Source organism: Falco naumanni, chromosome 7 (assembly GCF_017639655.2).
Source record: "Falco naumanni isolate bFalNau1 chromosome 7, bFalNau1.pat, whole genome shotgun sequence".
Classification (NCBI taxonomy): domain Eukaryota; kingdom Metazoa; phylum Chordata; class Aves; order Falconiformes; family Falconidae; genus Falco; species Falco naumanni.
In genome coordinates, this window is record NC_054060.1 from 52585584 (window position 1) to 52611829 (window position 26246).

General features: G+C 42.7%; 1 protein-coding gene and 1 long non-coding RNA gene across 9 annotated transcripts in view; one reads left to right on the plus strand and one right to left on the minus strand.

Annotated features, from left to right (window-relative positions):
* Positions 1–26246, minus strand: part of RAD51B (RAD51 paralog B) — a 405510-nt gene that overhangs the window by 6823 nt on the left and 372441 nt on the right. For 4 of the 8 annotated variants that reach the window (XM_040600851.1, XM_040600850.1, XM_040600853.1 and 1 more), the window contains one exon: positions 1735–2098. In XM_040600851.1, the coding sequence (XP_040456785.1) occupies positions 2016–2098 (83 nt within the window). In that variant the 3' untranslated portion in view covers positions 1735–2015. Of the gene's footprint in view, positions 1–478; positions 556–1734; positions 2099–26246 lie in introns of those variants that run through there. The other 4 variants (XR_005828893.1, XM_040600854.1, XM_040600852.1 and 1 more) reach the window with 2 other exon arrangements.
* On the plus strand, positions 554–25315 carry LOC121091309. The gene is made up of 3 exons (XR_005828894.1): positions 554–1325; positions 10399–10597; positions 23520–25315. It is a non-coding gene; the product is annotated as an uncharacterized LOC121091309 (long non-coding RNA).

Genomic DNA, 26246 nt, shown 5'->3' on the forward strand with positions numbered 1-26246 from the left:
GTGACTTCAGGCAAGGCATAACTTTCTTAGCCTCATTAGCCCCGTCTTTGTATTTAGTACTTGCTTTACAACACTGAGAAGAAGGGGATTAAGCTTTAATTCATTAATGTTTGTAAAACATTTTAGAACTTGAATGGAAATTTCCCAGGTAGCGCAGAGAGCACTGAAAAGCTTATCTCCCTCTTCAACTGCCTGTGGTCCTGCAACATGAGAGTGAAACAGTGCTTCCATTTTGGTGCTTATAGCAATACAAGAACGTACCCTCCAGCTTCCCCTCTCTATCCTTCCGTGTTTTTTAAAAAAGGGAGAGGCAACAATGAGAAATTTTAGTCTAAACAGAGTACAGTTGCTCCCTGGAGACTCGAATGCATCTCAGTGGAATTTTCCCTGCCTTCAGCCTTTTGTGCTTCTGAAAGGTCCTGGAACTAGGCATGTGACTGTAAGAGCAAAAAACACTCCTGTGTCTGAGTGCTCTACCAAATATTTACCAGATACCCAGATAAAATGGCTACAGCAAGTTCAGCAGGGTTGGACTGAATGGCCAGTAATGCAGTACTGTCAAGAAGAAAATATAAACTTCAGTTAAAACAGAATCAAAATTAAATTTTACAAAGGTCCCTTCAAAGCACAAAACTGGTAACGCTGAAGCTGGAGAACTGCTCTTCCCCAAGGTGAAACGTATTAGCTTTTAGAAGTAGCTTATTGAAATGGAGTAGCTTCCTTCTTGCGATGGAAACTTCCTTGTTAGAGGAGAGCCCAAAGCTGTCTGAGCGGGTAGGTAAGTAGATAGCTGCAGAGTAGCCCTCTCCGTGCCATCCTGTTGGGCGGCTGGGAGTGATGTGACATAAGCTTCCACATCCCATCAGCTTCCCAGTCTCTAGCACTGCCACCTTAAGGCTGGGCAATACCTTTCAATAGGGGCCACATGCTCCTCAGCAACTCCCTCCTCGCCCAGAGCCTGCCTAGCGAACAGCCGGCAGCAACCTGCCCACCGCAGTACCGAAGGTGGCCCCCACCGCAGCTGGTTTCCTTGCTGGGCTCCCTACAGCCATTTCGGCAGCACTCCAGACCTCACATATTTCTGTACTGGTTACTCTGCTTTTCAAGAGGTTGCTCAGGGGGGCTTTCCCTGTGACTGCAGAGGACAGAACCAGCCTCTCAGGTCAATGGCGACTGCATCAGCCGTCGGCACTGACTGAACCCAGCCATGGCTTTCCCTTAGGCATGGAGGCTTGAGAGCCGGGAACAACGTGATCCTGATCACAGCACAGCCAGCGATGCCTTCAGCGGCCTTGAGCAAGTCATACATTCTCTAAATCTGTAAGGTGAGTAAATAGTTCTGCGGTTTGCAGTCATGTTGTGATTACTCTAAAAGTGCTTTGAAGACAGAGGAAGCTAAGCAGCTGTAATACACATCGATCTTCCCACCATCTGGATCGCTACCTGTTCTCCTTCCATTCTGAGCTGCCAGAGCCTGGCTATTAGTAACTCTGTTACAATACCTCATTTTCACGTGAGTTACAGGAATAAGAGCTCACTGAACTATTGCTTCTTAATGAAGCCAATGAATGGCTTTATCATTTCTCATAAAAAGCAGAAGCAAACATTTTGCTATGTTACGGGCTGTGCGCACCAGGCACTCTTGTGTGTTTGACTGTCGGTTCCCCCAGATTGGTGAGGTGATGGGCTGAATTAGGAAGGCATGTGTGGCCTATGCTTCTTCAATAGCATGTGTGTTGTTCAGAGCCTTTTATTACTATGTCACTTACCCTGAACAAAATACAGGATTTTTATAACTTCAGAGTTAAGTATGGCCCCACACATACAAAGAACAGTGCTTGGTTTTAAGGTTAGTCTTTACAGAGACAAAAGAAGAAAAATGCTCACTATCTGCTTCACCAGGTTTCTGAAAAACAGTGTTGTCATTCATTCATTTCTTAGTGGAGGTTTCATTTGTCCCTTCTACAGATCGGATGTATTGCTCAGTCTCACCAGTAGTGCTGTGTAAAGCAGCATCAAGTATCTTTCAAGGCAGTGTTCCTCACTCGTATGGTCTGCAGGGCAGGATCGGTTCCTTCCCAGGTTTGATCCTCTCCATCTGAAACGCACAATAAGGACAGACACCTCAATACCAACGTGTCAGAATGAGATCACAGTTACCATGTCCTGCAGCAAACAACCACTTGGAAACCTGATGACTCCATGAAACAAATCAAAGTAATTAGTTCAGTATGAACTAATTCCACAGACTTGCTGAAAATTGATTACTTTACGTGTAATGATCCTCTTTCTGCTGCCTGCCTGGCTGTCCTTCTAGTTTCCAGTGTCCAGGCTCTCCTCATTCTGGGTGGCCCAGTTTTGGACGCTACTTCTGTGCCTTGAAGCCAAACCTTAGACTAGTGCAGGCCCCTCTGCTGTCCTTCGGTAGAGCTCTCCAAAGGCCAACATACACTTGCTGAGGACCTTTGCATCACCCAGATTTTCCAATAAACCTGTTTTTTGGAAGCCAGTGCCTATGAACAGAAAATGGGATGTGCAAGAGGACTGACATTCTCTACCACAGCTTATTTTCTACAATTTAAACACATTTCCTAGAGTTAAATGGAGCACAGCTTATACCAATATATTTTCCAACTATTAGAAAATCGCCTTGGATTCAGATAAAATATTACGGCTCCACCCTCTATGCTTTACTAATACCTAGGCTGAGAGCACAGCCTGCTTTCTAACCAGTATGAGCTGCTCCTCTTCTAATCTTAGTACCGTGTCAGTGCCAGGCTGTAAAGCACTTTGGGATGAAGTTTTCTACGTAAATACAGGATATTATATTACTGTGATTAGACACTTCATGTAGAAAATGGACTGTTGTTTGTGAGAGGAGATATTAAAAAACAAAATTAAAGCCTTCCTGACCAACCCTGCAAGCTGATGCAAAGAACACAAGCTGAAGAAATATACACTGTTATCAGGACCAAAATATCCAACAAACTAATGAATAATCGGTCAGATCATGTAACATCCTCATGTCTGCTGTTGTTAACTGTGTTGCAAGGTGTCCCAGGCCTATGCAAGTATGTATGTCTCCTTTTCTGATCGCTACAGCTGACCCGTTGAGACAAGCTCCATCGTGGCACAGGGAGACCTCAGCTGCCTGAAGGACTCTGCAGAACAGCCAGTTCTGGGCCCATTCCTATTGTTCTGTATCAAAGCTTTGAAGAAAGTCAGTAAGACTGAAAGGAGGAGGGTGAAAGGCAAGGTATTTCACTGCAACTGGCCATGACATTATTCACATTAACAAAGGTAATATTGTGGAAGAAACAAGGCTCACACAGGTTGTCAAGGGAAGCTGTCTCAGTTTTCCTCTTCCTCTCTAGCCTTGTTTGTTAACTATATGAAAAGCAACTACACTAGAAAAGTTGCTTATATAGCTGTCCTGATATAACTATACTGACAGTGATGGTAAGCCTAATGCCGGTAGAGGAAACCCCCCTTTCGCCAACACACCGCTGATGGATTCCTCAAGGGAAATACGCTATATCAACAAAAGCTCCTCTAATACTATTTAAAACAGCTTCGGTATTTACTGCAAGGCAACTACAACTTTGTTTAAAATTATATCCCTACCCGACTATACTTAATTTTAATGTAGAGCTAGCCTGACAACCCAGAAACGTACAGAAAACCCTTCTGTGAATTTCCTGGGAGAGCCTAGAGAATCAGTGCAGTTGTTTATACTCTGGCTTTGAGAAAGGGCTGGCAAGAAATTTATCTGAAAACTTGTTTCAAGAGAAAGCTAGGAAAGGGACTATGTGAGCAAATTCTTTCCAAGGAAACATCTCTAAGCAAGCCTTCAGGAACTTCATATTCTTACACTATTAAAACAAAAAAAACAACCAACCAACCCCTCAGACCCCAAAAGTCCACTCTCTCTGCAAGGGAAGAGAAAATACTGCCTGTCTTCAACAAGGATTTAGGCATTCTGTAGTCATAATATGCCAGACATATAAACACTGTCATTCTTAGTGCATCAAAGTCAATATAGAGAATTTTTGTACTGTTGTATTAGCCAACTACATTTTTTGAGCCTGAGATAATCCAGTAAATATGCATTTTCAATATTTCATTTTTGCTCACTTGTTTGTTTCTGTTAAACCATGTTTAAAAAAATCAAAGGAATTCTGGAAGTTTGTTTAACACCACTACTTTTTGAAAAGCATCATTCAGGAATTCCAGGCCTAATGAGTCTCAGATTTTGTAAAGCAGTTGGCCATAGGTTTCAGCTACAGGATACTATACTGCTTTTTTCTGGTTTTCAGTAAAGCCCATTTTCCACCAAACAAGGTTTGTGTAGGAAGCTTAGTTCCAAGTTTAGCTGAAGAATGATACTACTCATCCACAATTACAAATTATGAAGCTTAACATAGTTTTTTAGCACTGTTTTTCTAGAATAACTGTTAGTTATTAATAGATATTGACTATTTTCCATTGATTTTGTGTGGAATATCATTACCCAGTTGTACCCTTACTGAAGTAGGGTGATGCTACATAAAACTGCTTAGATTTTATACAGACTCTGATTCAGTCTTTTTTATTTTCTCTGAGTGATTCAACTGGTGGAACTGGCCTAAATGATTATAGGCAAGCACATGGAACCCTTTAATGGGGCGAGGAGCCATTGCAAAGTTATTTGTAGTGTATGTATGCAAATCAACTTCAGTTTGAGGTAGTCTGGGAGAAGTTTGAGGGGAATTTCCCTGCTTTATGTAATCTATTGTTGCTTCTTAGCTTCCTCTATTCACATGGCCAGGAGGCATAAGCATGACACTGCTGGTAATTTCTCAAGCTCAATCTGAAAGCAAAGACAATGTGTTCAGTGACCTACAGCAGTGTCCTCAGATGCTGGCTCAATGATATCCGGAATAAGGAGGCCTGAAGGAGCAGTGGGGGGAATAACTCGGATGGTAAGAGCTTCACTTACCGGCATACTTTGAAAGTGGTCGGCAGCCAGGCAGATCTAAGTAAAGCGCTGCCCCTCATATACAGCTCTGGCCTGCCCATATCTCTAATTTTACATATGTCAACGCATACAGAGTGCTGCACCTTGCGCCTGATGGGTGCTGTCAGTTCAGTGTCCAGTCAGCGTGGGGCAGTTTCAAGACCACTGCAGATCAGACCGCGAGCACACAGCTTTGGCTGCCTTTCCCGACCATTCCCATGGGGAGGTAAGGAACAAAACTTGTCGTACCATGTGCTCAGGCTGATCTAGTCCCAGGAAAGCTATTCACTGAAATGACAGCCTGGACAAGCAGAAGGTTTAAGGCAGGTATGAGAAACAGCCTGCCTGCTAGCAGCCCGTGGAAAGCTCTGTGCCGCTAAGGCCAGACTGCTGCTGATACCCAGGTGAGCCTGTTCAGTGCTGGGTATCGCGCTCTACCCAGTGCATTGTGCTGTACAGATTGCGGTGCTATTGTTCAAAACGGGAAGATTTATAATTCAGCAGCTATCCAGATTCTGAGAAATACACTTACCAAAACCCACAGCTAAGGGAAATACGACAGGTGAAGCAAGCTTGGTGGCAGTGAGGAGGAAGGAAATCTCCCTGCAGTGCACTGATAAGAGTGTGCTTGATATATGCTGTGCTCAATGTGGACAATCCACAACAGGGAAAACACAGGCTAGCTGAAGGAAATTCAGCTTGGAGGCCCTAGGGACTGAATCAGTCTGTTAAAATGTTTTGTTGGTTTTATTTATCACTACTTAATTAGGATGCTCAACCAACACATTGGAAAGATAGTAACTGTTAAATATTCAACAAGCTGACCTTTCAGTTACAATATGACAAGTCTGAATAAAGTTCATGGAAAGCTTGTCCTTCCTAGGTACTCCAACAAAGGCAAAGGGAACCGGAGTGGGGACAGACAGGCAGACACACATACAAAAAAAGAGTGAAAAAAAAAAAAAAATAGCAGGGCACTATTGTGGAAACCTGGTTAAAAATCCCAGTCTTGCCACAGGCTCATTGAATGATCCCGGGCAAGTTGTTTCCTGCCCTGTGCTTCAGTTTTTCCCATCTGTAAAAACAGTACAACAATGTTGACCTTCCTGGTAAATTGCTGAGATGAATGGCTAGAAAAGCAGTAATACATTATTAATTACTTATTATTATTTCTGAGGAAGAAAATGCAAAAAGAAGAAGCCATCCATCTTTCAGGGTTTTCTTGGTCCTCATAAAAAATAAAAAAGCACCACGTAATGTGAATTTCACACAACACAAAACTTTTGGCAAGCCACCTTTAAGAAGAAATAGTGGGTGCACAATTAAAAGAAAGTTAAAAGCGGGCAGACACTCAGGAAAACGTTCCAGATGGTGAAACGAGTTAGGCTGCAGAGCAGGCTCCCACAGGAAGAGGTGAAACCCCCATTGTTTGAGACATTTGAAACTGAATTCTTCAAAGTGCTGGTATATATAATACAAGGAACCGTTATGCATTGCCTTGGAAGGTTAGCGGCACTGGGACAACCTGTGAGAGCTACACCTACCATTTCTACAATTTTAAAAAGATTCTTGCCACTGTCACTATGAAGAGTTGCAGACACTCTGTTTATCAGTATAGTACCTGAGGAACATCTTCTGGGGAGTAACTACATTGTGTTTTTGCAGGGGATCGATTCAGTAGCCCATAACAGATCTTTCACATTCCTACTTTGGAGATCTGAAATTCGTATATCTAAGAGGGGGAACCCACCCCTATTCTCTGTTTAAGAATTACAGTGTGCATCCTACAGACAGACTATTTATTTCCTGTATTACAATCTAATGAAAAACTGGGTGGCTTGTTTTTTACAAGCAGTGGTTTGTAGAAGAAATACCATGCTTTTAATGGGAACCAAATGAGCAATCATTACGTAAATGGCATTATGAGACACAGAGCTAATGTTGAAATGTTAAACGCTCTGGGTCAAACTCACTAAAATGGGAACTGGCAGCGCCCGTGCTGGAACATTGGGGTTTCTCCACACTCAGATACTACTGCAAACATTTCCCGCTGCTGCTAATGCTGGTTCAGCTCCTCTGGAGGTAGCTGTGGAGGGAGTCTGACTGCTTCTGTTGTTACTGGCACTTAAAATCTTAAGACCTTCTCTGAAATCCAAATTCAAAGCTTTGGGCCAATTTTATTGATACAACTTGGTTTACTGGTTGGATCAGGTAGAGGAAGAAAATTTTTAAAAGGAGCTTAGAATTAGAGTTTTAATACCTTCATTTCCTCTTGGTCTCATACCTGCTGGTATACAAAAAAAGAGGTGAGTTGATTCAGATGGCATATGTGCACTAGTGACCCTGTCTTACTGTACTCACTTGGGCAGGACAGCCATGGAGTGCTCCCGATCCCCTCTCAGCCCCTCTGGCAGGAGCGCTGCAGCCCGGAGTGGCGGGGCTGTGCACCCCGGCACGCCTCGCCTGCTGCCCCTGCGTGGGAGGGCTGGCACTGCCCGCATGCTGCCCCAGTCCCTGGCCAGAGACGCAGCAATTTCCTCAGGAATGAATCACGAACAAAAACCCAAGCAGGAGCTATTTATGAAGTTTTCTTCTCCCCCTGCAACTGTCCTGCCCAGTATCATATTCCTAACAGTTTATTCTTCAAGAATTTAGTCATCTACGGTTTCAGTGACTCATGTGATGAACCTTCTATCCATTTCCTGGAAAGAGTCCTGTGCTGTCCTCTACATCTCCCTGCCATTTTCTTCAAGGGTCTTATTCTTGCTATTTTTTAATGTAGTTCAGCTTTCCTCCATTTTTGGGGTGGAGGAGGGAGCCAAAAATACCTTGAGTGCGCCCAAATTTGCAGTGTAACAGGAAAGTGGAGTGGTGAAAGAAACATCTCGAAAACAAAGACGGGCACTGAACAGGAGGGTTTCTTTTGGAAGTAGCTGCCTCTTGGGCTGAAAGCTGGTTTAGAAGGAGCTGCTGTAGGAAGAGCTGTGTGGTATGGTATGGTCATGAATTTATCAGGGCTGTATGCTGTAAAATGCAGATGAAAAGCACTTGAAGGCCAGTGTGACTCACCCTGGGCAAATGCCACTGATGGCAAGGACCCTGACACAAACTACTGAATGAATTGGGCTGGATGGGAACCAAAGTAACCATTTTACATACTGTGAAAGACACTTCTGTGCAGAAAACAACTGCTTCCTTTTCCTGATCAAAAAGAAATTTCAAAAGCTGCTCACAGACAGCTTGAAGGATACTTCAGCAAACTCTGATCTAAGTAGGGGTGTGCTATGCCTACAGCAGACAGCTGCCTGGACATCAGTGATGCCCAGACCACACCTCCTGGCCTATACAGAAGTGCTACCTGTGCGTATTTATGTTACAGTTAAAACAGCGGGGGTCTAGCATTCTTCTTAAAATACTCAGAAATGTGTGTGAGTGTAAGCGTATCAACATAATTACACAAGTCTGAATGCACAGTGCCCGTACATTGTAGACCTATGCCTTCTACGCTTAAGTCAGCAGCCTAAGCATCCTCATTTATGCTGACTTGCAACAGGGCTAGTTAAGGAATTTGCAGATCTGCCTGACAGAGACAGGGCCAACCTGTCCAGCATTCTTAGAGGACGATTTCAGTGCTCAGTTATACCAGTATAACTGACACATGTACTGGCGTGTGTGCATACACACACACACACACACACACATATATGCACATATATATATATAAATGTCAGTACATAGACACTGACTTGCATAACATGCTTGTTCTCTTTAAAGGGATATGGTGTCAGGTCAAAGTTGGCCCGACATTCTTATTAAAAAAACCAACAAACTTCTACAAGCCTTGATTCCAACAGAAATGTTTCCATGATTTATTTTAAGAAGGGAACATTCCCCTGCAGTGCTCACCACAACCCAAACATTGCAGCACTGTGCAAGAGCATGAGAATCACAGAGGAAATTGAAGAATCTATTCTCACTGCTCCAGAAGACAACTATAAAAAGTAAACAAACAGCAGAAGCAGTGACAAATAGATCTGATTTTAGTGGTGGCTGCAGTGTTATCTATAGTATGGCTAAGGAGACTAGACTTGAAGCATGCATGCTTTTCCACTGATTTCTACAAGATGTGTTACTAAATGTGAGATGGGGACTCGTGGGAGCCATCTACACTGTAAGAAAGAGATTTATTTTTCTTTGGTTGATCCTTCCTGCTCCTCACACCTTGCCTTCCACATCTGAGAAACTGAACAGCAGAGTAGAATAAATTGCCTTGCTGGTTTTGAAGCTAGAAAATAAACTGAAGCTTGGGCAAACTATCCAGGGAACAGACCACTCATTTGTAGGACAGCTCTCATATGCTTGAAAGTAATGGGAAAAGTCTTTCCCTTAAATATCTGGAACTCTCTACAGAAAGGGGAACCTGCCTTCGGTGCTACTACCTGTTCCTTTGCTCAAGTCTGCAAAAAGCAGCAAGCACTAGGAGAATTTAGAAAAGGGCATATGGAGACAGAAAGAACTACTGAACCAGCACATACTTTCCTGACATAACTCCTGACTGCGTGGACACACACATGCATGCAGACATACAACACTGCACACAGCTCCTCAGTCTGAAAGGTCTGTGTACCGAGGAGAGAGAGAAAAAATGAGTGAAGCCTGCCCAAAAGGGCCTGTAAAGAGTGATCTTGTGGCAGATTAGCGATTTCACCAGAAAGTTTTTGGAAGCCGTAAACAGGAAATGGTTAAGTAAAAGCAGGTGGAGCATGCTGACTGCAGGAACAACGCAGGAAATAGCTGAGCGTCTGAATGGATGCAAAAAAAATGCTCTTCTGCTCAGTCCTTGGCAGTCACAATACTCCCGCCCCTCCTTCTCCTGGTCCTCCTTCACTACCCTTATCTCTCCAAGCTACAGAGTCTCGAAGCCTGCAAACACCTTTCGCTTGAGTAATCTGTCCTCCTTAAATTTCAGAATCATCACAGGAAAGTTGAGAGGTTCTGCCTGGATGGTAAAAGACAAGAGGGACTCACCTATGGCACAAAGGATGAATCAGAAGCAGCCAGCAGCACCCACTGCCTGCCAGGAGCTTCAGGTCCCAGGAGCCAGAACAGTGTCTCTGGCTACTGCCCCAGCTGCTGTGGTCCCAAGTGTATTTAGCATAACAGTCAATCACAGAAACATTATTCCTATGGCCCCATTCATTCTAGGGGCTTAGCAAAGCACTTAGCTGTAGGAATCATTCTCCATCTCTACTGAAACACTGTCTCTTCTGGGGCAGAGCACTGCAGCTGTTTAATAGCTCACAGCAACATCACACAAGCAGATGGAAAAGAAAGCGAAATGTGTAAGAAGCGTTCTTTCCACTTTCCTTCTAACCCTTCCTTTCTCTCCTCTTTGTCCACAGGAATTTGTGCCAATTCCAGACAACTCCAGATGTGTGTCTTTCCCACCAGTATCTGCAGAGACTTGGCTCTGGAGACGGGGATCTGCTTGCCAGCATACAGCCTCCTGGTGCCTTCAGCCCCAAGGGTCAAGTTCCTGCTGCCACACTCATCCCGGGCTGTGCTGCCGGACATGCTGTGGGATGGAGGGCAGACATGTTGGTAAGGAACAAGTCTGCTTTCTTCTAGATGAGTATGATGTTGATCTAAAATTGTTTAACATAGACAAGACACTGTTGCCTTCAAAGTATACTAAACAGTCACATTAAAGCCCTGCGGAAGGTTAAGAAAGGAGCACATAGGTTAGTTTGAATAATTTTGACCTTGTCTACGTTTGAAGTATTAGTTGGTAAAGCTATGCTGGCAGACTACTCTTGGATATTTCTCCTGATCTCCTAGATTTAAATTGAAAAAAAATCTGTTTCTTCTTATATTCTGAGCAAATAAAACACTCATGGCAAATGGGCTTCTATGGAGTTATAATTGCACAAAGTTTTTTCTGGTAGAGAAATCTTTCTCTTTTTTGACATTGTTATTTTGGCAAAAGTTCCCAGGTGTTATTGGGAGCTCAAACTTCTGCTGCCTTTTCTACATCTTTTAAAACACAATTACTATATACAACCTCACACTTTTTAAGTTCAAGCTCTTAAATCCTAGCCTTTGGGAGTAAGGTTCAAACTCACCCTGCCCAGTCTCAGTATCTCACACTGCCCAGGCCACACCTTCCCAGGGGTACCCTGAGAACAGTCGTGATCAGAGTCTGGCATCCCACACCACTGCTCCCGTGGGAGGAGGGAGGGGGCACTGCCAGGGCAGAGGTTGGTGTGGCACTTTCTGCAAGTGCCACCACACTCATCTAAGATGTCATGGGGCATAAGTGCACAGAGAGGATGCATCCCATCAACTTCAGGTGGATGGCAGGACAGTTTCAGGGAGTTAAGCCTTGGCACTGACCTTTGGGAAAAACCAGTCTGTGATTCATATGCATCTAAGTAACCGAGAGAAAGTAATTGCAATGACCTGGACAAAAATAAACAGGTGTTTCTTTCCCGCTCCTTTCACAGTTTCTGCTTCCCTGCACCCTCACCCACATTTTTTTTGCTCTTAAGTCGTTGAGAAAAACGGCAGGAATGAGGTTTCTGCTATAATTACAGTTTGCTGAGAAAATCGCAGCCTGCAGCAGTAATTCCTTTAGTACTAGAGACAGATGCTGCTGAGGTCTAATCACAGTCTTCCCACTAACCAGGCCCTGAGTCTAATCTGTCATCAGCTGCGAGGCCGCTGGCTCCTGCCGCGCGTGTGAACCCAAGCTGCTCCGCTCATTCCTCTCCCCTCGTCCCGAGCCAGGCAGTGCCAGAGGGAGGGTATGTTTCCATTCACTCCTTGCCCTCAGCTACAGCCATACTACAACTTCAATGCGTTGCTTATCTCTCCTCCGTGCCTAGTATCAGGACCACTCAAAGTCTAGCTGGTAAGGACTCAAGTAGTTGTTTTCAACTTACAATGCTGCATAGCGACTGCAGCTCAAAAATACAATTTAAACTGAGATAAGTTGAAGGAGAGGCTTAATGAGAATGGCCTGTAGCTAATTGCTCCTTCCAAAACGTATGGTATTTTCTGCTTACTAAGAGGACAAGGCTGCACTCAGTGATGGATCATATAACCTCCATATGTTAACACCGAAAAACAAGAGTATGAGTGCTGATGAGCACAGGAGGAGGAAGAGGGAAAAGCAGAACTGGGTATATTGAAAAAAGAGCCAGGAGAGAGCATACATGTAAGGAGAGACTGCACAAATCTCTCCTACATGTTAGATGCAGCTGGCATTGCCATCAAATGTTTTGTATTTGACATTCAAAGAGCACAGGGCCACAACTCTGGACTTCTCTGTGCTGGTGAAAGCAGCTTGAGAAAGAACAGACCTCACCAGCTCAGGATTGCCCCTGTGCAGGCAAAAGTCACCATAGTACTGGATTAATATCTTTAAACTGGATTCTGGTCATGGAAGGAAACTGACTGAAGAAGTTTATTTCAAAGGCATGTTGCTGTAGCATGAGCGAACCAGTGAGAACTGGCAAAGTCCTCAATCTGGTACCCACCTTCCAGCATCCGTATAGTTAACAAAGGCCCTGAAGTAGCAGGGAAGATGCCAGGTTTGGGGGGCATAGGCTAAACCACTGTGTTTTGCATAAGTAGCTCTTAAGAAAGACATAAAGGAATAGAGTAGGTCATCATTTCTGGTCAGAGACGAAAGCATATTAAAGGAGCTGACTTTCTGTAGCAGCCTGTGGCCAACTCAATTTCTTTGTGTTCAGCTTTTTCCGAATCTGCACATGGTAGTACCAGATCTCTGCTCTGCAGTAAAGGCATGCATGGCAGCTTCTCAGCCACCGACAGATCGAGGGGAACAGAAACTGTAGCACAGCGTCTCAGGGAGGGGGAAGGAGTGACTCATACAGGAAGAAAAACAAAGCAAAGATGAACTTTGAGTGTAAGAGAAGAGGTAGAATGTTAGCTGTAAATCAGTTTCCTTGCACTCAGAAGGGTGGGTATTACAGTGAGAGGAGTTGTACTTGACACTAATGGAAGTCCAAGGAAGCTTGATTAAGATTAAATGCAGTCACAGCCCAACACAGAAAAGGGGCTTTAAGGCGAAAATCAAAGACAGGAAGTGACTAAGTAGGTCAGGAGCTGCGGGTACCGAGCTGGATAGATTAAGTGGGACTTGGAGCAACCAAGTTAGCCCTGCTAAGGACAAGTGATAACACTTACAATGTCACCAAGTTTAACGAATCTGACTCTGAAATCACCTTACAGGCCTTGATAGCAAATCAGAGACTGCTGAGTTCTAATAGTATCTACATCAGAGCAGATACTATATGTGTTTTAACAAGAGATCAGTTTTACAGTCACTTTTTGACCCTGCCAAGCTTCCTGTAAATAGTGCACTGTTTTGTCTGAACAGGATTCCTTCTTAAGGAGCTAGGAAAAATGAACTGACTAATAGAAACCGTGAGACACTGAGAAGGGCTGCTACTACATGTTGAAAAGACAGATGCAATGGAAAACCTTCTTTCCACCCCTAAATTCAATAAGTCTTTGACTTAACAGCTTTGTTCACATCCAGGGCAGCCAGAAGAGAACAGTCACCTTGTATTTTTGTACCTGCTGAGAAAACCCTAGATTGTATGTGTGCACTGGGACAGCTCCATGTGTGTCTATTCCAACTTCAAAGAGGCTTTCAATGCTCTTTCAGATGTAGGGTGTGAGGAAGGGTGAGAACTGCTAAAGCTAGCCCCATCCTCATTAAATCTTTGCCCTCTGTGGAGCAAGCATGCACGTGGAGAGAATAGAAGATATGCATGAGCAACTGAGCATCTGTGATCTCATGACCTTTGACTGTTGTATTATGGGAAATGTATTCTCTGGTTGCTATGCTTTTCTAATTCATTTGTATTTTTCCTTCAGTGACTCCCTTGTATTTTCTTTGGTGCTCCTGTGTAATGGTTTCAAGGAACCACAGATATCTCCAAGTTAAGCATGCATACAATAGCTTTAATTAAATATTTGCAAGTATCCCACAGTAATGCAAGGGAAAGGGAAAGCAAACATTGCTCTCACTTGTACCTATCTCTTCTGAGCCCTGGGTTGGGTGGAAGCATCTGCACTACTGCCCTGTAAGTCCACTTCTAACCTGTTGTGAAATGAAGGCTTTTGGGTTCTGCTGCTCTGCATGTAAGCACTTTGGGTATTTCACTCCCATTTAAAAAGATCACCTGTGAAAGGCACCCTGCTGAAACTTTTCAGGCTAGGCTATGAGGAAAAATAAATAAATTAGGGTAGACATTCTTCACTTTAAAGATTGGAGAATAAGGTTAAAAGTGTCTTTAATAATTTTTTAAAATCACTAAGATGCTATAGGGAGAACAGCACAAAAGCACAAGTTTTGATCTTATTCAGTATTCTGAAATTAGTATTTTGTGTTCTCTGTGCCATTGGCACAATCTCAGTCTTGGTGCCACCCTCCACAATGAGTTACCTATTTATTCCTCTTTTAAATGGGGATCTTTGCTTCTTTTACGAGGAGTTAACTACATCATTTTGTATGTATAAAAGAAAGCTGCAAAGTATTTTTGTTTTAATTTCAGACATATAAAACAAATATACATAAGGGAAGTGAAATGTGCAAAGAGAACTTTCATCATACAAAGACGGAGGAATAAGAAACAGGATGCAAAGGTTATCAGTCAGTTCTTTAAGTCAAATACAAGACAATTCTACAGCACAGAAAGTAGTGAGTTTGTTTAGAGGAAGAATCTTTCTTTTCTATGATATGGAAGAGTTAACAGTATCTGCAAGGATAGCCATGAGGCTAACACTAGTGATTAGTGTTAATACTTAGTACTAGTATAAAGTACTTGTCTTCAATTTTTCAATGACTGACATCATTATTACTTCAAAGTCGACACAAGCTAATTTGAAAACACTTTGGCCTGGCTGTACATACTTTACTGCAAGTCCATCCACTACTTCTCTGACTCCCAGTGATAACATACATCAGAAAAGATAAGAATAAGACTGGAAAGAAAAATTAAAGGCCAGTTTGATGAGAGAATAAAGAAACCGTGCTTCTAACTTTGACCTTGGCTATTTCCCTGCGCTGAGACCAGAGGCATTGCCAGTTTTTGCAGTCTGACACGTGAGATTCGGGCAGGGGTTGTGCTGAGCAGAGGCTGGCATAGCTTTGCTGGAACTTGAGCCGCAGTGAGAGGGAACAGAAAGCATGGGTTGTTTCCCTCACGTAGAAAGGCACAAATGACAGCAGGACTGTCTGAGAAGATTGAGAACTGCTGACACTAGTAACAGGAACTGGCAGCTGCAAAGGAGAGTAGGAGTGGGATGAAAAGCAGTCTTACAAAGCAAGGAGGAAAGGCGGCCAGGGAAGATCTAAAATTGGGAGCAGCTAACAAATGCTGACAGAGACTTTTCCTCTTTCCTCAAGGGCTTGATCCTGAGCATATTCAAGCCAAGATAAATATTCCTACAAGGATTTCTGAGATATTTTTAATGAAGATTTCTACTCTTTGCCCCTCTCTTAATCTGCCATCTGCATTTCCACTGCATCTTCACAAGATGCTTCTTAAAAATACACCTGGTTTTGATGATGGCTGGGAGTCAAGAGGTTTATTCTCAGAGCTGTGTGAAGAAGAGGTTGGATCTACATTTCATCCTCCTCCTTCATCTCTGCCATGTCTGCCTGATGCCTATATTCCAGCCTATTGTACCTCATCTGTCAGTCTTCTACATGAAATGACTGGCAGATTGACCATCTTCAGTTCACTGTTGCTTCTCTGTCTCCTAGTAAATTGCAGTTGTGAATCTCTTGCATCAAAACCCAAGTTATTTTTTTGCTTCCCATCCTATCAGGTACTCCATGGACTATTTCTGTCCTTCTCCTCTAGCAGTGACAGCTGATTTATATCACCAAGGCTAAGGCCAGGGAAATTGATGCCCAACTTTCTCCCACGGGGATGAGTTTTTATGGATGGCAGTTAGTTAACTATTTTCACTATACAGGTACCAAAAATACCCAGCCCATCTCTGCAACACTAATTAAGGCCCATGGGGATGATGATGCAGTAATCTTAGGTCTTGGGCCACCGTAAGTGCACTTAGACTTCTTTGGTTCTTCTTCCCTTTAGCAGTAGTAAAGTTCCACTTCACTTTAGTAAGTAATAACTACTTTTATTCTTCAAATATATAAGCAACTTGAAGCTAAAGCTCAAAGTTCAGTGCAGTCCCTTAACTCTGTGACTTAAAAAGTGCAAATTACTGAAAAATGCTTCCCTAAATTTTCTATTTCCTTGGGATAAGGAAGGGAAGTGAAAGAGGAGAGAACAGTGATTAGTGAATTCTTTACAACTTCCTTTTACTAGCTAGTTCTAAAGTAGGGTGTTGTTTTTTTTTTTTCTCCTGAAAAAGTCATCCCTGACAAAAAAGCAGCTGCAAGTGTAGAGAGCCATCCGTTCACTCGACTGCAGTGTTCATGCTGCCTGTCACCCTGTTGAGTCCCCAAACAGACTAGGAAACAAGAAGACAGAAAGGTTGAAAAATGAGAGTATAAATACTCTGCAGGGATCTGGTAAGACAGCAAAGTAATGATGGTGGAAAGGAGAATGTCAAAAGTTAATCCCAGGTGTAATACCTCAGAAGTCAGATGCAATGTTGTGAAAGGTGTTGTTCATCTAATATTTATGTTTTGTTTTCCCTCCACAAACTTTAAGGTAGGCCTTAGCCAGTGAATGCTGCATTCTCAGTAAATGCCTGTCACAGCCTGTTGTTGCCTTTCCAAGTTTCTTATTCAATAGCACATTTTTTCCTTGTTTTTAAATGCCTGCCGGAGTCTTAAGATGAGGAGTTTTTAACCTAACAATAAACCACCTGCATTTTATTAAGACTTGGGACTTAAGTTCCACCTCCCCCAATTTTATTGAAGTGTTGCCATTATTTGGGTTAACGCTTTCATAGTCAGTTTTGCTTTGAAAATGAAGTTATGCCTGCTACACATAGCCCAGTTCCACAGTCCTACATTGTGGAACCCACTCTGAGACTGACCCTGGGGAGTCCGTCCAGCGCTGATCGGCAAGGTGTACAGACCCTCTAAAGCACAGCTGCAAACTCCACACCCTCCCTAGCACAACAGCCCTGCATCCATGTATCCGCTGGCAACGTATAACTTACAATGAAAATGTTCTTACCAGTCACTCTTGTTTGAAGAGTAAGATTTTTGAGTTGTATCATAGGAACTTAATTCAGCTAACCTAAATGCAGTCAGGAATTTAAGTTACAAACTGTTATGTGTCCTCAAGCATTCTTATGGCCATTCTTTATAGGTGGCCCAGTCATCATACTCCATCTGTGCTACCCAAATACTGGTCAGTTATATTTAATTCTATAGGTCGTTATTATTTATTATACAGTCTGATGTATTAGATACCGGTGTGATTTATACTAATACATCCCTACAACACTAGTCTAGGAGATATTATCGCATACTGTGGTACTCATAAAAGGAAAAGCACAAAGTTTGTGTTGCTCTTGTAAACAAATCATTTCTGTTCATACATACATACCAGTATATGATTTCAAAACTGTTTAGATATCAATAATCATTGGAAATGGCCTTTATAAACCCACATCGTGGCACAGCTAGTTTTAGGGACATAAAACTACCACTACTGCATAGAATGTTATACGATGTGGGGATCCAGTAGACTGGGACATGTAGCAGTGAAAGTCATCTGGTGTGAGAGCAGCAGACAGCCCCTATGACCTAGCGCTAGCTCTGACCACAAACCAGGGAGTGCACACTTGTGTGCCTGTTGAGGAGCACAGCTTGCCTCATTGGCCATTTGGAAAGACAAAGGATTAACATAATTTATAAAGATCTTTCATATTTGAGTCATGACTCACAACTTTTCGACTCAGTGTAAATATGCATAAATAATCACTCTGAATTGCTTTGTAAATATCTTTTCAAAGTCTCTCTTAAACCAAATTGGGATAGAAATTGCATTTGTTTGAGTTTGCACCCTTTAGCTTTAGGAAGCTGTGATTTACATTGCTGTGTAAATCACATCTGCTCATAAGCTGTGGTTTGAAAACACTGCACGTGTGGTATCAAATGTGTGCAAATAGAGAATTATATGCCATTATCAGTCACTTACATGCAAATGTAAACTTCATTTTTTGTGCAATATTTGAAGTCGTGTTATTATGCAGCATAAACTACAATCATCTACTCTCTACTTAGATAGCAATCCAAACAGGGATTTGCAATGCCTTTGCAATAATTTTCAAATAGCCATATAATCAGGTACCCCAGTCAGGAATGTAAGTTACAAACTGTTACGTGCCCTGAAGCATGCTTATGGCCATTCTTTATAGGTGGCCTGGTCACCATACTCATTACTTTTGAGTAAGTAAAGGTGGGGGGTTGTACTTTGGAGTTGTGTTTGTTGATAAAAGAGGTGGGGTTTTTATAGCAATCTGGAAGAGCAGAGGTTTTTCAGCTTTACTTTCGTCATGTATCTGTAGCTTCTTTTTGAAGTTGTTACCAGATCAGCCAGAGCCAGCATTGTATAATCCCAAGATCTAGAAGTAGGGAGGTGGTATAGTCAACCAGTCACACGGTGTTTTCCAGCATTAATAGGTGGTTGTTCCCTGTAACAGGTTTGCCCTATTTTTCTTCCTCCAAGTGTATCAACACAGAGTGTCAGCAAAATTTTTCTATTTCATAGTCTTGCTCCTATTTTCATCTCTTTTAATATAAATTCTCTTAAAATCTATTCATAAGAAAGTTCTGCTTTAAATTACAAGTTTATTTCTTTTCAGTCTTGACTGTATTTTCCTTTTGAAAAATACTTCTACAAAGCTTTCATCAGAAGACCCAACATTACTTACAAGCACTGTTAATGAAGCCCAACAAAACAATTATGCAGAAGCTATTATATTCTTTACTTTTCATAATAAATTACAGATAAATTAATAAATGACTCCATCAAGGTTGTACAGTGAATTAAGGGTAGCATCTGGAAGTGTTGCCTAGGAACTTTGACACCCACACTCCTACTGAAATTATATGCCCTGAAAACATTGGGACTGTCTCAGACCCACTCTGCACTACCAACATTCCTCTCATATGACTAAAGTGTTTTTAGGCTATGAAAATTAAAGAAAAGGAAAAATAATGTAAATCAATGTCTGATTCTACATTGTTTTCCCCTCTGAGGTTAAAAGACTTTTTTTCTTCTTGTTTTAATTTTTTCTTACAGTAGATATTGGCAGGCTGAAAGTTGAAATAAAATAGGAAAAATAACAAGCATATTTTGAGTGATTACTCAACTGGGGTCCTTTGTGACAGGAAATGCAGCTGCGTGACTAATGGACCTGACTTTCTTTTGGCTTCCTTCCCCCTTCAAAGATCTTGTTTACTGCCCCAGCCAATTTTTTTTTTTTAAATTGCTAGAAGCTAGCAATTTTCCAGGAAAAAAAAAAAAAAGATCTTTGCAAGAGGCAAAGGCAGTAAATCTTACAAAGATCAAGGGCTACAGAGCTCTCCCCCATCTACTCCTTTTAGCCTTCCAGGCTTGAGTCACGTCATATCTTCCCCCGCTCCGGTTCGAACATGTGTCTAGCAGATCTTTCTGCTTTGGTGAGGGGAGGGATTATGCGAATCACATTTACAGCATCTAACCCTGGAATACATAAAGGAAGGACTAATTCCATTAAGGAAACCCGGGGCCTCCTAAGCCTCTTGCATTTTGTCTTTTTTTTATTATTTTTCCTCATTCTTTCTTTTTAACAGCAGTTGTGTGCCCATACTCCACAATGACATGGCTGTTAAATGGCAGCTATTGAGATTTGAAACAGCACAGTCCATTAGTAAGGGGCCATGGAGCTTTAAATGTTCGCATTTGGCCTACTTTGTAAGTCTGCTTTGTTGAGCTTCCTAGGTAATAGCAGGTAGGCCAGGACCTGAACATCCCCTGAACGGGAAAGGAACAGGAACCATGCATCCAAGCTTCACAGCAGGCCCTTATCCCTATAGTTCAGTGCAATGAAACCCCGAGCTCCCTCTCAGTAATGGGGGGTGTTGGGCATACTGTTGGATAGAGTATCTAAACAAGCAGGGTCTTGTCGTCTGTGCCTGGCAAGAACATGGAGCAGATCCTCCTGGAAATTATGCTGAGGCACATGGAAAATAAGGAGGCAATTGGTGACAGACACCATGGCTTCACTAGTGTGAATCGTGCCTGACAAATCTGGCGGCCTTCAACAATGGGGTTACAGCACTGGTGGATAAGGGAAGAGCAACCAATGTCATCTACCTGGACTTGTGCAAAAGCATTTGACATTGTCCCACACAACACCCTTGTCCCTAAACTGGAGAGACACGGATTTTATGAATGGACAACTCACTGGATAAGAAATTGGCTGGATGGTTGCACTCAAACAGATCATTGCGGTCAGTGGCTCAATGTCCCAGTGGAGGCCAGTGACGAGTGGCACTCCGCAGGTGTTAGTAGTGGGTGGGACCAGCACTGTTTAATATTTTTGTTGGTAACATGGACAGTGGAATTGAGTGCACTTTCAGCAAATTTGCTGTGTGGTGCAGTCAACATGCTGGAAGGAAGGGATGCCATCCACAGGGACCTCAACAGGCTTGACAGTTGGGCCTGTGCAAACCTCATGAAGTTCAACAAGGCCAAGTGCAAGGTCCTGCACGTGGGTCAGGGCAATCCCGAGCACAAATACAGGCTGGACAAAGAATGGGCTGAGAGCAGCCCTGATGAGAAAGACTTGGGGGTGTTGGTAGACAAGAAGCTCAACATGTCCTGGCAATGTGCACTTGCCCCCAACATGAAAAGGACGTGAACCTGTTGCTGCAAGTCCAGAGGAGGGCCACAAAGATGGTCAGAAGTCTTAAGCACCTCTCCTATGAAGACGGGCTGAAAGAATTGGGGTTGTCCAGCCTGGGGAAGAGAAGGCTCTGGGGAGACCTTAGAGCAGCCTTACTGTAACTAAAGGGGGCCTACAAGAAAGCTGGAGAGGGATTTTTCAAAAGGGCATGTGGTGATAGGACAAGGGAGAATGGCTTTAAGATGAAAGAGGGTAGATTTAGCTTAGAAATTAGGAAGAAATTCTTCACTGTGAGGGTGGTGAGGCACTGGAACAAGTTGTCCAGAGAAGTTGCGGATGCCCCATCCCTGCAAGTGTTCAAGGCCAAGTTGGATGGGACTTTGAGCAACCTAGTCAAGTGGAAGGTGTCCCTGCCCATGGCAGAGGGGTTGGAACTAGATGATCTTTAAGGCCCCTTCCAACCCAAACCACTCTATCATTCTATGATCCTTTTGAAGGTGTCAACAGGAGATGCATACCCTGAAGGACAGACGTACTGAGCCCTGTGGAGGGGCACAGTGGGCTGATGGAAGTGCCTGAGCTGTGAAGGGCTTTCAAGAACAAGTGCCCAATAAAGCAAACACGATGTTTACTGGCGTGAAGGTGGGCACTGACACAGGAGCCTCTGTGCTTCTAGCAGCAGTGCCAGCACCAGCCATACCACAGAGGAAACAGGTAAAACTGTGGACTCATAGTCTAGTATTAATGCTCTGAAACTAATAGCAGGGTTTATTCCTGCAAGGGGGTTAGAAGCTTAGCCAGACAGGTAAACAATAGCCTTGAATATCATCATCTAAGAGAAGTGGGAGCCATTCTTCAGCTTTCTCAAGAGGCCCTTCTCTTTGGAAAGCTGGGGGATCAAGTCATTGAAAGAGAGTTTGAGGGCTGCTCCACAATCTACAACATTGGCATAGTTCCCTGTGCCCTGTAGCAGAGGCTAAAAAAGGAGGTGAATATATTCATTACCATAAACTGCACAGAGGAACCATCAGAACGGGTATTCTAAAAAAAGAGATGAAACCTTTGCTTATGAATAGACCTAAAAGAATTGAATACATGTGTACAGAGGGATCATTTTCCACTACCTACAAGAGGAAAAATCTCTGGGGAAGTGGCTGATGCCAAGTATTTTCTTATGCTTCATGTGTCAGCAGGGTCTGGCAGAAGCCCTTAAAAAACAGAGCACGCATTTTGTGCAAATTGAGAATCACAATTTCTGGTGATTTGGATTGCTTCACCAAACTTGAGATGTTTCTCCAAAAATACAGCAGATGTTTGATGATGTACCAAGTTTTCAGCATTTACACAGATCAGATGATGTTAAGATCAGCAGAAAAAAATAACAGAATAACACAGTAAAAGGCTTCAGAGCTGTCCTGAAAAAAACACTAAGCTGGGCTAGACAGACAGAAATGTTCATTTCTTACAACAGCTACAAAATGCTGGGGAGAGACATTATCATAGTAAGCTATAAAGCAAGGTTACAGAGGAGTTGGACTGGGTGCAGAAGTGGTGGGCACAAGGACTCACTGGAATGAGAACTTTGTGTGTATAACCTGGCTGTGTGACCCGCCAACCTCAGGGAACTGCTATAAAAAGACAGACTTTGACTACAAAGCTTAACAATTCCAGAGACTGAAGGAGGTTGTTAAAGAGGATGTGGCCTTGAGGTATCTTAACACTACACATGAGACAGTTGTCCCCAGAAGAGAACTAGCCTAATCCTCTTGCAGCTATATGGTCAAAACTGAAGGTCAGTAATTTCTGTGCAATGGATGCTAACAAAAGCTGAGTGTCAGTGCATTCAGATAGAGAGGAAGGATTTGGCATTTATCCATGAATGTAAAAAGTTTCCTGTCTTTTTTTTTTTAATGAGAAGCCTGTGTTAGAAAACTGACCATAACCCACTTATTGCAATTGCCAAAATGGCCTGGCAAAGCCCCCTCTCCTCATGAAACAAGGATTTTTTTTTTTTCAGTTATGAATTTATGATTTGCAGACTGGGAGGGATTTGGCGGGTTCAAACTTAATCCCTAGAGCATTTGATGAAAAAGCAATGATGCAAAGTCCAGAGCTAGATTTTGTACGTGATGATTTGCTTAGAAATTTTGCTGATGATAGGGATAAGACCCAGTGGAAAGTATAAAAGCCTATCACTGAGAATATTCTCAGCCTTGTTGCTGACTTCAGGTGAAGTACAAATAGTGCATCCTGGCTAGGAAAAATTAAATAACCTCTCTTGACTGTTATTTCTGCTTCCCTGAGGTAAGCTTACTATAATGTAGTACAACTAAACAGGTGGCAGGTTACATGAAGCTTAAAATTACTACACACCCTGTACCTGCTAAGGTAAGATCTGACAAAGTGGCAGGAATAAGCGTAAGGTAGATACACCTTATATAGTAAATATAGATTCAGTTCTACCATTCTAGTTCCATTACTCCTAATCAACAAATTGGTATGAAACAGTGCCAAAATGTATTCACAAAAAGTGTGGAATTAGGCTGTGATATGGTTTTAGGTCTGTTACATCAACATGGAACCCATGAAGGAAGTAAGTCAACTACTGACATTTTGCTTGACAGAAAAATAAAATCAAATTAACTTCATTTCATTCTTGCAGTCTTTCAATTCCCTGCCGTCTTCAAGGGTGTCATCAGAATCATGGGGGTCCTGAAGAAGACTAAAGAACCAGAGTCAAGATGCAAAACCTGAGAATATCATAACCTGCTGCCCTGACTACTATGGCTGTAACGTTCCAGTTCCACAGATGTAAGCAACACTGCCTGGTCCTCGGGATTCACCGAGCACAGTTTATGTAATGCTGGTTGTAACCATCTGCAATTGCACAACTTCTCTGAATTTGGCCTTGGAAAACTCAGTGACTTTAGGATCGCTGGCATTAACAACTGCCCTTTCCAGTCTGAGAATATGAACGAGGTGCTGCAAAATTCTCATTTTATTATGAACAGAGATGGATGAAACGAGATGCATAACAAAGAAAATCTTTCACAAGCAGCTTAAGCACTGGATGTGCAATGCAGACAACTACATTTCAACTCAAAAGTGGCTGCATTTGAAGCACAGGGAAGTAATCCATTTATAAACAAACTTCTCAAGCATTTTGGGATGAACACCCTATACAGAATCAGTTACAATTCACTCTACTTCTGTGACAAACTCTCGTTTCATGTTATTGTTTTCCTGGTTTTGCTACACCAATCACACTGCAATTCTAAATGTCTTCACTATGCTGGAACAGCAGTCCGCTACATTCAAAAAAGCCAACAGAAAAAAAAAAAAAACTTGTGAAGGAAATTGTTGCTGTGTATGCAGCCTGCTCATGCTCAAAAGCTGTTCATGTTCCATTTCTCCGTTAACAAATGGCTACCAGTAATTTGATGGCTTTAACATGTTTTTGAATATTGGGTGTACTTCACCCATTAGTAGCATGTCCTGGCATTGTGTTCTGTTGCATGACGGCCATCTTCCATTCGAGCTCCCAGCTGCCTTCACTTTCTACTCTGATGCTCTCCTGACTCCACAACAGCTCACCTCATCAGCAGAAACAACCAACCTGTATATCAACAGTTTCACATTCTGGGACATGCCTACAGAAGCACCCAGCCATCCAAAGGGATGTATTGAGAGTTCATCAGCATTACTGAAGGCTTCAAAGATTCTTGGATGAACTGTGCAGTATGAATAGAAACTAGTTGATATTGTCGCTTCCTTTTTTAGTGACATCCCTCTGCTGTTGTATTGTGCTCTCACATTCCTTAGTTAAGCTTGCTTGAGGGATTTGATTTCACTTGGGCTTGAACTCTTTGTTTCCTTCCTCAAAGAGGATGCTGGAATACACCTTTAAGCACAGCAAATTTCACACATCCAGAAACTTTGCACACAAGGCCCTTACAAACTGCGTCCATCTGACCTTCCTTGTCTTTCTTAATACACTCAAACAAGGAAGGGGAGACCAGTTTAATACACGCATGTTTTGCAGCTCCTGCAGCCCCATGCATTTTGAAGGCCAGAAAGAGCATTCTCTGCCACAGTAAATGATTTTGCATAGATGAGAAGCTTTGGTTTATAGAAAAAACCTGCAACTAGATGCTCATGTGACTGCAGTTTTACAAGAAAAAGCATAACTTCTAAGCTCTTGATAGTGAGGTATAGTCCCAAGCCTGGATACAGATTTCTGCTCCAGGAACTGATCTCTATGTCTATGTGCCTTCAAGAGGCCTTCTGAATACAGGAACATCTTTGTTTCCCCATTTTATAATACTCTCTTATAATAGAGGGGTTTAGAAAAGTTCATTTCTAGAAGCTTTTACAAATGTTAAATATCAGTTGTTTCAGTCTTGTTCTGTTAAGGTGATGGAATCACCATCCCTGGAGGTATTTAAAAAGAAATGTAGATGTGGGGCTTAGGGTCATGGTTTAGTGATGGACTTGGCAGTCCTTAGTTAATGGTTGGACTTGATGATCTCAAAAGTCTTTTCCAATCTAAATGATTCTATGATTACAAAGTAGCCCTGCAATTCTTCCATCCTCTGCTGTTAAAAAAAGAGCTCTTCTCTTGCAGTCTTTACATTACTTTATTAAATTGTACAAGGTAGTTTAATGAGGTAAGGTCCCTTATGGCTTTTTGCAGTTACAAAGTGCAGGAAGATGAGTGTTTAGACAGCAAGTAACAATTTTGCGAGTAAAAGTGAAGGAACCACTGACAAAAGGTTTCCATATATAACTCTCCCTGTCTGTACTCTCAAAGCAGTTGTCTGTGATAGCTCCTTTTTCAGGTTGTGTCTAGGACAGAACAACTCACATTCAGAAAGCATCAGCAGGCATGGAACACACACACCCACACAAGCGTTAGGTGCTCAAGCGCATTCCCTGTAGCTCTTGAATTTCCCCCTCTGCAGCAATGATTCAACTTGGTGATGGTATGGTGAATGGATCAGGGGAAGAAAGACAATAATATTGGTATCAATATCAATATCAAGAACAGCAAGTAACACAAATGATGATATTAATGATTATTTGCACCAAGACAGCAAGTGTCAGGTCTAGTTGGGGGTTTTCTGTAAGGATCTCTGTGCATCTCCTGTGCAGAGCAGAAGCCTTGAGGCAGGTGCATGGGGATCTTCCTTGGGGATCGGGGACTTATGATGAGGGCAACCTACATCAGACAGTGCTCTGTACACAGGAGGGCTGTGGGCAGCTGGGGAGCCCCACTGGCTGCTGCAGTCAGACCTGGGGTCCGAGCTTGGCTGGAGGCATGGGCTTGTCATGCCTCCTCTGTCCTTCATCTGTCCCCTCAAAAGTCATGCTTGGCCTAACCATTATAGCT